The sequence below is a fragment of the Prunus mume genome, linkage group LG7 (assembly GCF_029339155.1).
Source record: "Prunus mume cultivar Tortuosa linkage group LG7, ASM2933915v1, whole genome shotgun sequence".
NCBI classification, from domain to species: Eukaryota; Viridiplantae; Streptophyta; class Magnoliopsida; order Rosales; family Rosaceae; genus Prunus; species Prunus mume.
The window spans coordinates 5,251,693-5,268,091 of NC_142704.1; the positions used below are offsets into that span (position 1 = coordinate 5,251,693).

Genomic DNA, 16,399 nt, shown 5'->3' on the forward strand with positions numbered 1-16,399 from the left:
AAACGAGAGGGAGGTCAAGCCGGCGCCTACCTCCATTTTTAATGTGTAATCAAACATAAAACAGGCGGTGGTGAAATAATACTTTTTTCACGTAAGAAAATGTATCTAATGTTTCAGTACATATAGAGCATTATATTTCTCTCTTTTTTTTTTTTTTCTGGTCAGGTTATTAATTTTCTATTTTATTGTGCTTGCTAATAGAGACATTTGTGACTGCTACGTAAATTATTGCCTTTTTTTTCGAGTCTTGTAACTAAACAGGGTATTAAAATGGTTCGTTAAGTGCTTGTAATATGACTAGTTGAACAGACACACGACAAGGGTGATTAATTAATCGGAGTTTATCAATGGCAAATTAATTCTGTGTCTCCCTCCCCAAGCTGTATGGAGCCTTTGTAAGGGATGACATATGGCTTTTGATGCTCCATATTATTTAAGCTTATCTCATGACAAAAATGTTGATCTTTGCCCATGAATTTCCAATGGATATCTGATTTTTGGTCTTTTGTGTAGACTACAACGAAGCAGCACCAAGTTTTATTTTTGTTTTCTTATGCAAATTTCTTACCCTTTTCTTTTATCTTTTCACATTTTTTTCAATATTTTTAGGTCTAGTCTTTTCAGTTGGAGTTGGAGCTTGAATGGGTGAGGTTATTCAACCACCACCCCTAATAAGTACTTTAACATATGAGACAAAATAAAAAAAATAATAATCACAACGCGGGTAAAATTCATCATATTTGAATAGTAATATTCACATTTTCATTGTGTCTTTACGCACTCATCATCAAATTATGGTCAACGCAACGTGTAAATGCATTTTAAAGCATGTAAATGTGACATCTTCACAAAGCGGGTAAATTTCATCGTATTTGGGTAATAATGTTTACATTTCCATTTTGTCTTTACGCACTCATCATCGTGTAAGAGTTCAACACAACGTGTAACCACATTTTAAAGCCCGTAACCTTGACTTGGGTTGCATTTTGCCAAATTAAGATTCAAAATTGACTATGCTAACCATAAAGTTAATCCGGAATTGGAATAGATTGAATGTTGGAAAGCATCATTCAGTGTATGCAGTATATCCCCATGTTGAATTCGAAAGGGGTCAAGGCACGTTTAACACTTCAAATACGAACAAACAAAAAGCCTGCAATCTAATGCTTTTCTTCTTTTTGACCTTGGCCTCCATCTCCACGTTACTTCAAACCATAGATAGAGGTCATAAATGTGAAGAATAATCCTAGCCGATTTGTTTTCTTTTCTTCTGGGAAAAATCCAATGTTCTAAAATAAGAAACAAAGTTACAAATCAAGCTACAATACGGCTGACTAGGGATGCATCCACGTTTGGTCTGGTCTTACTTTTCCCAACCACGTTTTTGGTTTTTTAAATCCTTTTCTTGCCAAGATTTTCCAAAGCATATGTATGCATTGCATCTAAGCTACATGCGATACGTCAAATCTGATTGTTCACTTCTTAAGGGTCCAATTCAATATGTAATAATTTGATTTTTCAGTCAACAAGTTTGAAAACAAATAATTTACTGCTATATACTCGTCTCGTGACGAAAAAATTATAAAGTAAAACAATTGTATACGTCTTGTTTATTTGATTGAGTAATTATGAGAAGAAAGCGTATACGTCTGATACAAAATATTAATACTTTATACCCTTAAACAAAAAAATTTAGTTGAATTTAACCCTATGGTGTCAAATATTTGAGCTGTTGCATCCGTACGTGCAAGCAAGAAAAACTTGAAGAATTATTGGAACTCTCGCACCTTGTTTTTATATTATCTAATCTCTCATTATATTATATTAATCTCAACGTCGATTGTTCAAATATCTATCTGCACATTATTTTATCAGCAAAATTAATAAACAAGTTTTTATCCATGAAAGACAGCGATTAAGAAACAAACCGCCCCGGCTTAAACATTAGCACGATATGAATTACATATTAATATTTTAAATTATTTGCTTCAAATGTTGAACTCAATTATGTTGGTTTTGTACCAGCACACCTTGTAGTGGTTAATGGATTTTTTTTCTTGCTAATTTGTATTTAATTAGTTGGGGTATTGTGCCACTAATCACAGACCATTTGTATAATAATGGGGGTTTAGAGGGTAATGATAATAAAAAAATAAGGGCAAGACAAAAACCATCAACCCCAGTTTTTCTTGCTACCTGCTTTCATGGGCGGTGATTTTTATATTGGCTTTTTTTTTTTTTTTTTTGGTCAAAAGTTTCCCTTCTTCTTAGAGATTTTCTATTTAAATTCCGCACTGTTCATCATAATACTTAAATCATTAACCTGAAAGTTTTATTATTGTGTAAAAAGACAAAAAAGGACATCCAACTTAATATTTAACCCTAGTATATCTATGCACACACCCCACACACCACATCACTCTTCATATTAAGTTTTAGAAAAATACAAACTCATCTACATCTTATTACCAAACTACTATTCTCCTTTACACCTTCATTATCTTCCCTTGTTATCTCCTATAAAATATAGGTATGCTTTTGTTTTGATGTTACAACTGATTGTGGAGAAAGAAAAGTATATAAGGATTATCATCTTAAATGCCATTTTTACTGTAGCAATGTTCTCAAATAGAAAATTACATCATTATATCATAGGCTAAATGTCACTTTTCCATTGGGTAAAAAAAAAAAAAAAAGATGTTGTGGTCATTGGTTTTCACTGTCATCATAAAACGAAACCAAACAAACTAGAATTTCCCGTATGATCTAATCACATGATAAAAATAGCTTGTGAAAACAACAAAATCTCATGTATACTACAAATATTGTTTAATGATTTAAGTATTGGGATGAACAAAGAAAATTGTAGGGGTTTAAATAGAAAATCTGTTTTATTTCTTTCTTTTTTTTTTTAACTTGGGTGTATGTAAGGGTACTTTAGGAAGATAGTGGGGTTTTCTTAGAAATTGTGAAAATTTATAAATAAACCCAATCGTAGACATGTATTTATAAAAAAACTTAAATATTATTTAAACATAGAAACACACCAAAAATCAACAATTATGTATTTTTTGTGTGTGTTTATAAATGGGTTTTGGGTGTTGGGTTTTTTTATAATTTCAGCCCCCATTTTGGGTGTTTTAGTAGAACTCCCAAATTTAAAATAAAAGTTTGGGTGAACTTATAATATGGGATGAACTAAGAGAAATGTGGAGTTTAAATAGAAAATCTCTTATTTTAATATTTAATCTCTAAATTTTGTATCTTTTATGTTTCTGACAACCTGAAGGGCAGTTTAGGAATTCAATAGTGATATTTACCCAATTTCAGCAATTGACTTGGACCCAATGGTGACCAAGAAAATATTGTCACACTTACTGTAACATAATGTCAAAGATGGAATATGAACAACACAGGAGTTGGTTGGTATATGTACATGAATGAATTGTCTAGTGAAAATTATCCACACGCATCTAGGCGCCTGTCAGTCATCGATACATTGTAAATTAACTTGCATCAACAGTATATGTACGACTGTCTGTAGCATTACCCACACATAAATATCTTTGCGTATAAGAACAAAAGACGTTAGAAAGTCCGGATCTGTTGAGTGCTTCCATATGGATCTATTGAGTGCTTCCATATGAAACGTTTTTATTCAAACACACAATTTCTTTAAAGAAGTGACCATGCTAATCTAGGAAGCCCTAGCAAAAGTACTAGTTTTTGGATGTTTGAAAGCACTTTTAACATTGCTAATAGAAATATACTTCCAAACACACCCTTCTTTTAAGCCGAAGCCCCACAAGATGAGCAAGAAGGGCATGTAGGGTCCATGGCACAGAATTTCCTCAAATCTTTGTGGCACAGTCCTTCCCCACTAGACCAGTGGCAATGACCACCCACTATAAAAGAAAGGGATATGCATCAAGTTTCATTTTATTATCCTCCTACAAATTAAAACTAGACGTACAAGCTTTCCATTTTTATAATTATTTGTTGCTTAATGTTTATCCCTCCCAATCACATGAGAACTATGGAATAATTAGTAAGTGGACCCCAGATCATGATATAATTAATTAAGATTAGTGCCTTGTCCTCTATCTATCCCCCATCAGGCCCATCGCCCTCCTCCTCTGGTCCTCTTGTTTTGTTTCTGTTGCTTTTCCTCACCACCAACTAGGGTCGATTTTGATTCTCTAAATTTTCACTTAGACTTTCTCCATTTTTTCACATTGTTTTGTCGCTAAGTCCAAACCTTTGCTTATCAATTTTGTTGAATTTAGTGATTAACTCTACATGTCTGACTTTTCACTTCCATAAATTACGTGAACAAAATAATTTCATAATCGACAGTGAGTATGATTCATTCAGTTGAGCTCTTCCACCTCCACCCATGTGGATAAATATTTAATACCCAGAGTCTCAAACACCCAAATGAAGAAACGTAAAACATGCCTCCAAATGAAGAAGACAAACAAAAAAATCTACCTGGAACAGAACCTTAAAACCTACCTAAAACATAAAAGAATTATTAAAAATGTCTAGCTAGATGATCTATGATCAACTAATTCAAATAAATAATAATAAAGCTTTAGAAGGCGCCTTCGGCGGAGAGGGGCGAGAACATAATATCTTTTGCTGAATTGGTCTAATATTCCTATAATGGTAGTGCAATAATCTGGTCCGATGTGACTATAATCACCAGTAAAAAATGAAGCAATAATCAGTCTAGGGCAGATAGTGATGACCAACGTTTTTTCATAATCTTTGTATTTTGGCGGTGTCAGAACATGTGGCTGCGGCGGCAGTTTCAGGACGGCTGGTACTGGTGCTCGTGTCACAGGCTGCCCAAGGAAAAACCAAAGTCGTGAGACAGCCTTTGGGTGTGGCACATGATCACATGTGTTTCGGGTGTCTCGTAATCTCATTGGCAGGGTTGAGTCTCCCAAACCCTACATTGAACAACGATGCTGCTGAGCACACAAAAAGCAAACACAATGGGAATTGAAATCCACATATTGATCAATAATATTATTCTCTCTCTCTATTTTCTCTATGCTCCCAAATCAATTGTGTGTATGCATGTTGCTCTTGTAGGGTTTTTATAATGAAAGCTGATTTTTTCACTTTTCTTTTATTTATTTACACTTTCTTTGTTATAAATTATATGTTCTCACTATTTTTTTGTTCATTTACAATCCATTTTTTTTGTTATAATTAAAGTATTTTTTTTAAAAAAAAGTGGAAAAATCAGCACATTTTATAATTTACCAATTCGAGTTGACTGATTTACAACCTAAGCTTACATTTTTCATGTGAAACATTCAAGCACTTGTCTTATTAAATTAGAATTTTATATTTTACTAGCCTCTCCACACACGCTTAAGTGATTGCGAGAGGTTTTTTATTTTTTTATTTTATAATTAAAAAAGAATTAAAAAAAATAATGGGTAGTTGTGTTTCATAAAAATAAGATTCATTATTTGCCTTTTCTTTTCTTTTTCTTTTTGTTTTAATATGAAAAAGTGTGAATTTACCATATTACCCTCATTTAATTAATAATTTCAATTATTAATATTTGCATTAACCAATGACATTTTTTAATATTTTGAATGTTTCACCGTTCTTTCCCTTTTACTATATATATATATATATATATATATATACACACCGAAAAATGCCCATTGGTTATAGCCAACATTAAAAACTATAATTATTAATTAAATAAGAATAATATGGTAAATTTATACATTTTCATATTTTAAAAAAAATGTAAAAAAATGATCTTATTTTTATGTAACACACTATCAATTTTATTTTTCTTAATTATAAAAATAAAAATAAATAAAAAGTAAAGCCAATTGGCACACTCTTACGTGCCAAGGGGCTAGTACTACTTCTATTCAAACTCATTTGGATTATTTTTAATTTGTAATATGGGTTGCCCTTGAATTATGACGTCACCCCGTAACGTGTTCCATCACTACCGAACCATAGTCACGCAAACCCCGCGCAGGTCTTAGGACGCAACCAAAATTCTCAGATACCGTATAAACGTTTGTGCGTTATGGGATATACCATCGAGGTCCACGCGTCACCAAGATGACACCAGCGAGGTCCACGCGTCACCAAGATGACATTAATTCCACGTGGCGAAACCTTATTAGCTCATAAAAAGAAGTCAGTTGTCCCATGAATTTCCTAACTGAATTCAATACCGATTTGAGTTCCGCAAACCACAATCTAAATCCCGTTTCAGGCCCGTAACCTGTCATTGGATGTGTGATCCGTAATGCTGACGTTGGCTGTGACAAAGACGATTGAACTCTCCCCGGTGAGATTAGCAAAATTATTAAGCGAAAAAATTCGAAATAATAAAGAAAAACTTTTACATGAAAAAACTAAAAAAGGTTAATTGAGCTGAGAAAGACATGACTGGGTTTGGTCTGTGGGTTAGGGGTCAGGAGAGAGGGATTAGGGGAGTGTCCAAACTGCTAAGTGGGGAGGAGGCAGAGGAAGCCCGGGCCCACCCGTGGATTAATTGCAAGCTAATTAGGAGACACCTTGTGCTGCGGGACCCACTTTATTTACTGTTTAAAAAATAAAAACAGTAGGCCGATTTCTCTAGTTTCACCGGTCAGTCAAACACCTCTCACTCTACGTCCCATTAAATAATCAAATTATATATGGGAAATTGCAGCATAATTCATAAAACTACTTTTGTAGTAATTTATATATGTTTTTTTTAATATGAAAAGATCATGCGTGAGAGTTGAAAATGACCCTTACACAGGAAATTATATTTTGATATAATTAACTCACCGCGTACGCATTAATGAGACGAATACAATGAATGTATGAACGATTGAAAATCATTCACGAACAACCGTAATTCAATTCTAGAAAATATCGCAAAGGAGATATGACCATTCTCTTTCACGATATACACATGTCTTGTTTGAACAACCTTATGTGATAAGTTTTGAGACGATCCAATACAAGTCGAGTAATAACTCATGCCAATGGCACCACACAAAATAATGGTACATCAATTTCAAATGGGCAAGTGAACCACCACTGCACTATGGTATATGTTGGTCCCAAAATAGCCTCACTACAAGTTAGGTAAAGGAGACTTTGCTTGGTTTTTAGTGGGAACCAAAATACGCACGTTTTATTCACTTTTCTTGCTTTCTATTTCGATGGGTGACTTGTCACAGTGCTCTCCACAATTATACAAGGTTGGGTCCTCAAACATATGCACGTTAAGGTTCTAATAGTATGTCACGCGTATAAATTTGAGTTAAGTTTTTTTTTTTAATAATAAATTGCAAATTTATATTTTCTCGTCCTTTTTTTAAATTTCATGGTATAAAAAATTGATATTAAATTATAACAATATTTTGTTTGATTTAGTGTCCTAGAAATATATTTTCTACTATTTTCGGTACGATTTATATAGTTAGCATTTGATTTGATAAATAGAAGCAATGAAAATAACATTTAAAAAAAAATCAAAAGTAAAAATGGAGACCAGTTGAGTTTTATTTGAGTTGCAATTATTTTATTTAGGAATAAAATCTAAAGAAAATACGAAAAGATAATGGAAGAGACAATACACCAGAAAAACTTGTCCTTGTTTTGTTTTTATTATATGTGACTATATAAAAACCGTGTGTGGTAGTTTTAATAGGTTAGTATACAAAGAAAGCAAGGTTCTCAAATCATGCAAACATTTTTTCACTACAAGGACAACATAATCCGGATCTTTCATTCCTTTCAAGTCATTCATGTCTCTTGGATTTTCTATCCTCATGTAATAGTCACGTGATGATAGAGACAAAGAGAGAGGGTAACGAAACAAGAAAAAAAATTTCGTTGACTTATCAAGTGCACATCGAAAGATCATACTTAATCAGTACTATGAAATACTTTAACAACCTAAACATAAAGAGAAAATATATCAATGAAAATAAGCAAGTTTCGTTAACCTACCGAGTCCACACCTAAATAGCCCAAAATTTATGTTCCATCAAAAAGGGTGAAGGGAGGGAATGTCAAGAGGAACCTTTGCTTTGTGAGCTTCTTGTGTCTTTCAGCATCTGTGAATTGTGCGGAAAACAACAGTTTCATGTTTGAAAAGAGAGATACTTTAACAGTGTAAAGTTAAAATAAAGAGTAAAAATTGTTTAATTTTTAATTAATTATTATTAAACAGGATTACGAGGATATCACCTTTTTCCGGGACAGAGATTGAGATTCCTCCATTTGTTGCTTTAGACCATACACACCTGCTATTGGACAGTACACGTGGGCTCCCGCACACTTTCTTCCCTTCCCTTGTCTATTATGCCCTCCCTCCTCTGCAACCTTTGCCACCCCCCACACTTGACTTGCCCTCCCTGGTTTCATTTTCAACCCAACATAAGATTATACAAATTAATTATTGAGCTAAACAACCCTTTATTTAATTTTACTTGCATTCAATATCACATTGTCCCTTTATTTTTATTTTTTTTGGGTCTTCACACAGAGTCCTTATCTTAATATCTTGACAAATGTTATATATATATGGCACGTTTAAAATGAGGTTTTTATTTTGGTCCAATTACTAGCCTACTAACTAGGTTAACCTAGAGAGGAGGTAGTTTCTTCATTTTACTCCTCATTTCTAAGGGTCTACACCAAGTTTTGTACTATTGGAACCTAATTTTGTTTGCGAGGGTTGGTGAAATAAGAAATTTTAATTGTTTTTAATTTATTGTGAGTTACGTGTTTGATTGTTTTATAGTCTCTACTTGTATTTTGTATTTGTGATAGTTAAAAGTTATTGTATTGGTAGATTTAGGTGCCGCGATTCATGTCTAGTTTGTTCAGTTATGCAACTTTTATGTCGAAATTATTTATATTTACCCTTATGACTGATGGTCTTTGTGCCTATAAATTTTAAGAAGTGATATGAATGTAAAAGTATAACCTATAAATTTAAGAGGACCTTTGCCTGCATAGGTTGCTTGAATTTATTGCAACAAGCGAAAATTAATGAACAAATAGAAAGGCTAATGTTCTAGATGGTCCATGCATATATGGAAATGTTAGCACTTGATGTGACAACAATTAGGATTACTTCTAAATCAACGCTGCTATTTGGTAATACAAATTGTAGGTGATTAGGAATTGCGTTACGCAAACTAAGTTTATAAGAATTTCATCTTTGGTTTTTGTTTTCCCATCAATTTTTAAGTTGAAATAACTTAACTTGAAAACTTACGAGTTTGACATTAAAATGCGACGAAGAGTTAAGATGTATCGCATTTGATTTCATACATGGGACACTTGAATTGTCTTTAAGTACAAGCTTAGAATGTCACAATCAATGCCTAACATTATTTAAAAGTTACTGTCATTCAAGTTCAAGGTCGGGTACCAAGTTTTGTTGATTCCATTTGAGTAGGAGACCACAATAAGTAGTTTATCAAAAGGGCTCTTTAGCTATAAATAGGTACGTGTTGATCCTAATCCAAATTTGGTGTCTCCCTAATCTATGGGCTACCCCCCTAAATAAGGAAAAATGGTTACAAGTCCTTATATGAACGCTAGGCAGGACAGGAGGGGTAAATCAATAGACTTATAGCTTAGCCTTGCAATGCATTTGTACTACTCAAGTTGACATTTAATCAGTTGAAAAGATACATTAAATGACGACCTTCATACATTTAATCAGTAATATAAAATAATTACCATGAATTATAATATAACTAAAAAAAGTATATACAATTATTTACATGTCAATTTCTACATCATTAAATTTTTATAAAAAAATTATATACTGTGGGAGTTCAGTTGAAGGGCACAAAGCCAAGAAAAAAAGAAAAGAAAAGAAAATAATAATAATAATAAAGTAACCATGGTTACGATGCGCACACTCGAAAGGGGAGTGTATTAAGTACGACCCCTCCTACTCTCCTACATCCATCCAAGCCTGCCCGTAAATAGCACGACAACGCCACTTCCCAATAAAAACACAACAACTTTTCCCACTTAACGCCGTTACCTGCTCCTCCTACCTACTGCAACACTCACGCTGCGACACCTGGAAGCCGTCATAGATGCCGTTACACGCTACCCACTCGGGCGCGCGAATCAGGAAACGACACCTGCGAATGGTGGAGTGGAGCGTCGTTTGTACTGTCTCCGAGCCGCCTTTACTAATAGACACGTAAGCGGGCGGTCGCTGTATGGGGCTTGGTGACTTGTCCACCGGGTATAACCGGTTGCGATAGGGCTCGGTGACCGGCGAATGAGAGTCGCGGTAGACTTGGTTAGAAATTGACTGCGGTTGAAATCATTGCACGCTGTTTTGACCACTCAGGGTTGAGCCTCTTCCATTTTTCAGACACTCAGAGACTCAGAGAAAGGGAAAGAGAGAGAGAGAGAGAGAACAAAAGCTTGGAGCTGCTTCCTGCATGCAGAGCCGAGGTGAAGATAGGGAGATAAGCAGAGAGAGAGAGACCGTGAGTTGCACAGAGAGATAGAGAAGAGGAAGAGGCGGACATTGATGGTCGAATCGATAGAATTGGTTGAGAATTGAGAGAGCTTCGCTGTGAGGTCTGAAACCAAGGGGTTTCATCGAGCCAGTGTACGAGCAGAGCGATAGAGAGCGGTTTATAGTTGGAGATTGGTAGATACAGCTTCTGGTTTGAGCTTTGAGTTAGGGTTTCAACTGAGGTATAAGAGAGAGAGAAACAGAGGTGAATATATAGATTTTAGTGGTGGTTTGAAGACTAGGGGTTTTGGGTGTTTGGATCTTGGGGTGGGGGTGAAAGTTGAGAAATTGTACAGCTGAGAGTTTCAGATGAGAGATCTGCTCTGAGCTTTTGTAGAAATGACGTCATCGGAGGTTTCGATAAAGGACAATTGCGGGAACCAGAGGGGAGATAGCTTCTCGTCCGGTTTCAGTGACCATAACGATGCTAGGAATAACTTAGAAGGGCAAAACAGTCATCCCACTGTTTCCGTCGCCGGTAGAGGTAATTCCGGCGAATTTGGTTTCATTTCTGCCGACAAGTTGTGGGTTCTCGAGTTTCCATGTGCTATGGGTTCTGATTGTTGTGGTTTTCTATTCTTTTGATTTATATGTAGATGCTGAGACTGCACTTTACACGGAGCTTTGGCACGCCTGCGCTGGGCCGCTCGTGACTGTGCCGCGTGAACGGGAACGTGTCTTTTACTTCCCTCAGGGACACATCGAGCAGGTTGGCTTTCAAATTCTTTATTCTACCAACGATGTTTTGGCTTCAGCTCACATAGTTTCAAATTTTTTCATTTTTTTCCATTTTTCATGGCTCTTCCTTTGGGCGCCGGTGCTTTTAATGAGGTTGATGAGTAATCAATTGTTTTTTTTTGTTCAATACATGTTCATTCATTATAGATGTAAACTGATGCGATTTCGAAGGGGAATTTTGTTTGTTTAGGCATTTGAGAATTTTTTTTTTTTTACTAGCATTTCTGGAGTGTTTCTGTTTTTGAATATTTGTTCGTTACTAATAATCAATGGTGTTTTCTGGGTCCTGATTAGGTGGAGGCGTCAACTAATCAGGTTGCTGACCAACAGATGCCTGTGTATAATCTTCCCTCAAAGATCCTTTGCCGGGTTATCCATGTACAACTGAAGGTAGTGACTGTCCGATCTCATAAAGAAATTAAGAATTTAGGCTTTGAAGTCTATGAATTTTAATTAATTTGCAACTTCTTATGTACTTCAGACCTTTAGCTTTGAAACAAATTGATAAATTTCTTGCTATTGAATTGTAGGCTGAACCGGACACTGATGAGGTATTTGCACAAGTCACTTTACTTCCTGAGCCAAGTGTAAGTTTCCTCTCAAGGTTTATAGTTTATGAATATTTAAGGGAAATTGATTATGGTTGAGATTCTGATGGTTTGATGTTCTTTTAAATTTTAGCAAGATGAGAATGCGGTAGAGAAGGAACCTCCACCCCCTCCACCACCTCGATTTCAAGTACATTCATTTTGTAAGACTCTAACTGCTTCGGATACAAGCACTCATGGTGGATTTTCAGTGCTGAGGCGGCACGCAGATGAATGCCTTCCACCACTGGTTGGTTTTTGTGACCTTGTAGTTTGATGCATTCCCTTGTTTTTTCCCCCCGGAAATTAGCTTATTTGTGGCTGTTTTTGGTTTGTTCTTTGGTAGGACATGTCTCGCCAGCCTCCAACCCAGGAGTTGGTTGCAAAAGATTTGCATGCAAATGAGTGGCGCTTTCGCCATATCTTCCGAGGTAACTTCTATGTATTTGATATTAACTATTAAGTTCATCACTCTCCTGTGGATTTGCTGTGTTACCCAATCTCTGTCTGGGGACCATTGTTAATGACAAGGTTGATGATTGTACTAATATTTGGGTCATTCTTTTGTGTTTTAGTTTGGTTTGCTTTGTTGGCGACTAGTAAGTTCTACATGTTTTATAGCTTTGTATTGTTTAATTAACATTATATTGGGAATGGCAGGTCAACCCCGGAGGCATTTGCTTCAAAGTGGTTGGAGTGTTTTTGTTAGCTCCAAGAGGCTTGTTGCAGGAGATGCATTTATATTTTTAAGGTTAGTCTTACATACTTGAGCTTCCATGTATTGGTTTTTTAAATTGGATTTCTTGTGTTCTTATATGGGACCATCATGTAAACATCTAGGGGTGAAAACGGGGAGCTCCGTGTTGGTGTTAGACGTGCAATGAGACAGCAAGGCAGTGCCCCATCTTCAGTGATATCTAGTCACAGTATGCACCTAGGTGTCCTTGCTACTGCATGGCACGCCATCTTAACAGGGACGATGTTCACTGTGTACTACAAGCCAAGGTGTTGTTTCTTTTCTTTGAATTTTTAAGCATTTAGTTTGAGATCTTATTATGAGATGATATTGGAAACAATTGCACCTGTTGATTTGTTCAGGCTTGAATTTTTTCTAATTGCTTGTGAAAATGTTTGTTTACAGAACAAGCCCTGCTGAATTCATTGTTCCATTTGACCAGTACATGGAGTCTGTTAAGAACAACTATTCTATAGGTATGAGGTTCAAGATGAGGTTCGAAGGTGAAGAAGCTCCGGAGCAGAGGTATGGTTGATGGATGCTGATTTTATGTTATGCTTCCTCTCCCTTCAACCAGAAAGTTTGTAAAGACTTTTATCTTTTTGTAGGTTTACTGGTACCATAATTGGAATTGAAGATGCTGACACCAACAGATGGCGAGATTCCAAATGGAGATCCCTTAAGGTAGTATCAGTTCCTTATGACACCATGTGATGTTAGTTATTTTGTATGCTAAAGCTAAAGCTAACGTTCTTATGTTTCTTAAAGGTGAGATGGGATGAGACTTCAACCATACCTCGTCCAGAGAGAGTTTCACCTTGGAAAATAGAGCCTGCTCTTGCTCCTCCAGCACTGAATCCCCTCCCGATGCCCCGGCCAAAAAGGCCTCGGTCAAACATGGTACCCTCGTCTCCAGAGTCTATTCTCACCAGGGAAGGTACAGTTTTAGAAACCTGAAAGTTTTTTATCCAGAAGATTTGTAGTGTTCTTGCTACCCAAAGGAACTAAAATTATCCTTCTTTGTTTCTTTCGTAGGTTCCTCAAAAGTAACTGCAGACCCTGCAATGCCAGGTGGGTTTTCAAGGGTCTTGCAAGGTCAAGAATTCTCGACCTTGAGAGGCAATTTTGTGGATAGCGAGTCTGATACTGCTGAAAAGTCTCTTGCGTGGACACCTTCGGTAGATGATGAGAAGATTGACGTCATTTCTGCTTCAAGAAGATATAGTTCAGAGAACTGGATGCCTTCAGGGAGGCATGAACCAACTTACACAGATCTGTTGTCAGGCTTTGGGACTAATGTTGATTCGTCGCGTGGTATCTGTCCACCTTTTGTTGATCAAGCTGTTGGTAATTCAATGAGAAAGCATTCATTAGATCAGGAAGGCAAGTTTAACTTGCAGTCATGGTCCATGTTGCCCTCATCTCTGTCCCTTAGCTTGGACTCTAATCTTAAGGGCCCTCCCATTGGCAATATGGCTTACCAAGCGCAAGGGAATACTAGATATGGTGGATTTAGTGACTATTCTGTTCTGAATGGTCATAGAGTTGACCACCCACAAGGAAATTGGCTAATGCCTCCACCCCCATCACATTTCGAGAATCCTGCGAATGCAAGGGAGGTCATGCCACAACATGCGTCACTACAGAAACAGGAGGTTGTGAAGCCTAAAGATGGAAACTACAAGCTCTTTGGTATTCCTCTCATAGCACCAGAGGCTGCATTGTCACACAGAAATGCGATGATTGGGTCACCTCACCATAACCAAGTTCATACTTTTGAGTCTGACCAGAAGTCTGATAAATCAAGGGGCACAAAATCAGTGGAGAATCCCTTAGCTGTTAGTGAGCCGGATAAACTGTTACAAACTTCTCAGCAACATGTCAGAGATGGTCAGGTTAAACCACAGGGAGGTTCAACTAGGAGTTGTACCAAGGTACATATTCCTCGTCCTGACATTGTGTTTTCTTAGGCTTTATTTGGAACTCTGTTGACAATATGAAAGTGTATCGGAAGCAGTACTTAATTGTTGCTTTTGGTTTCAGGTTCACAAACAAGGTATTGCACTTGGTAGGTCTGTTGATCTTACGAAGTTCAATAACTACAAGGAACTGATTGCTGCATTGGACAAATTGTTTGAATTTGACGGTGAGCTGATGGCCCTGAAAAAGAATTGGTTGATTGTGTACACTGATGATGAGGGTGATATGATGCTTGTTGGAGATGATCCCTGGCAGTAAGTATTTACATTTTTTTAATCTGAAAACTGATCTTCGTACTTGTAAGTCAAAGTTACATTGCTTATATGTGTGTTTCAGGGAATTTTGTGGCATAGTCCGGAAGATTTTCATCTACACCAGAGAGGAGGTTCAAAAGATGAACCCTGGGACTCTAAATTCACATGGGGAGGAGAATTTATCATTGGTTGCGGAGGGTGCAGATGCAAGAGAGGGGAAGTCTCAGCTACTTCCTAAAGCATCTACTCCCGGAAAATGTTAGGCCTGATTCTGAAGATTTGTAGGTATATGACTAGGTATATATAATTAAAGATGCTTTTGTTGGCCATTTATGCCCGTTTTAGCCATTTTGATCATGCTTTCTTACTGGAAATCTGTAGAGTTTTGGGGGGAAGATTAGTGACGGTGCATTTGTGAGAGTTCTATTAAGCTATTCGGATATATGAAGTAACAGAGGTGGATGTAAGCTGTTTCTCCATTGGACTTTTAACTTCATCTGAGAAGTCCAAGATAGATGACGGCACATGTGGTTTTATTCAGTTTTGGACATGTTCTGGAGTTAGTTTATTTTCAAGTGTCCGGTTATATATAGATATAGATATATATATATATATATATATATATATGTATACACTACCCTTTGTTTCGAGTAAGGCAATGTGGCCTTGCTCTTTCAAACAATTCCACCTTGTACATACCTGTTTTACCTGTTTTTCCCAACCTTGTAATGTAAGTAAGTGCACAGATTGCCAGATGCTATGCTTTTTGGGTTAAGAAGGAAATTACTTAATGATTTTAGTCTATTGTTTTGTTTTTCTTCTTTTTCAAAATCATAAAATATTGAGCATTGTCTGGCATTGTTGAAGATATTTGTGCAATGGATGATTGTAATTTGTAAGTAACCAGTGGATGTTGTTGCTGAAAAGGTCATGTATGGTGTTCAATGATCAGAATCGTATACGTCTTGTTGCTGAAAAAGTCTTGTATAGTGTTCAATGATCAGAATCGTATACGTCTTTGGTCATCGAACGGTTAAACAATTTCGATGTAGCTGATGTTTTGCATGAATAATTCTTGGAAGATAACCTAGAAATTAGTTGTTTCTGATCATTGATTTCTAGCCTAAAAATAAGATGTCATTGTTTATTAGAGAAGAGGAAGCCTCCTAACAACAGACCTCATCCTATAGACTCAAAACTGGCCCTAAACAGAAAAATTCTGAACCACAAATTCCCTGGAATTAGTATATGAACGAACCTGTCAATTTATGTAATTTAATTGACCCCTCGACGAAAATTAGGAATATTTCCTAAAATACAGAGTTCAAATGCTAGGGATATTTCCTTGTTGGGGGTGTTGGTTTCATTGATAGTGCTGTTTACACATCAACTTATCTTTTTGGCAGACTTTTTAGGCCTCAACTGAACGTGAACAAACTTGAAGACTTGAGAGACAGTGGACACATGACATTGTTGTCACCGACAACGTTTTCTCCCGGGTGTCCCAAAGTCTTAGTGTTGACTGTGATGTTAAAAAGGACTGTCCACTGTACGA

At 36.3% G+C, this 16,399-nt stretch overlaps 1 protein-coding gene across 3 annotated transcripts; it reads left to right on the forward strand.

Annotated features, from left to right (window-relative positions):
• Positions 1-10,357: 10,357 nt before the first annotated feature.
• On the forward strand, positions 10,358-15,648 carry ARF2 (auxin response factor 2). Of its 3 annotated transcripts, none has more exons than XM_008241332.3 (15): positions 10,358-11,033; positions 11,146-11,258; positions 11,582-11,677; positions 11,818-11,874; positions 11,969-12,124; positions 12,221-12,305; positions 12,535-12,625; positions 12,715-12,879; positions 13,016-13,135; positions 13,219-13,294; positions 13,379-13,547; positions 13,646-14,544; positions 14,654-14,844; positions 14,927-15,141; positions 15,226-15,648. In XM_008241332.3, the coding sequence occupies exons 1-14, from the start codon at positions 10,889-10,891 to the stop codon at positions 15,105-15,107; spliced, it is 2,544 nt and encodes an 847-aa protein (XP_008239554.2). In that variant the 5' UTR covers positions 10,358-10,888; the 3' UTR covers positions 15,108-15,141; positions 15,226-15,648. The 3 variants fall into 3 exon arrangements, with proteins under 3 accessions (XP_008239554.2, XP_008239555.2, XP_008239553.2); XM_008241333.3 differs by having other exon boundaries at positions 14,927-15,129; XM_008241331.3 differs by having other exon boundaries at positions 14,927-15,648.
• Positions 15,649-16,399: the final 751 nt, after the last annotated feature.

Excerpts from the sequence above, each read along its gene's own strand:
- ARF2 (XM_008241331.3), top strand. The coding sequence starts at position 10,889 with ATGACGTCATCGGAGGTTTCGATAAAGGACAATTGCGGGAACCAGAGG. Across the intron at positions 11,259-11,581 it reads CTCAGGGACACATCGAGCAG|GTGGAGGCGTCAACTAATCA; the intron begins GTTGGCTTTCAA and ends GGTCCTGATTAG. Across the intron at positions 13,136-13,218 it reads GAAGAAGCTCCGGAGCAGAG|GTTTACTGGTACCATAATTG; the intron begins GTATGGTTGATG and ends ATCTTTTTGTAG.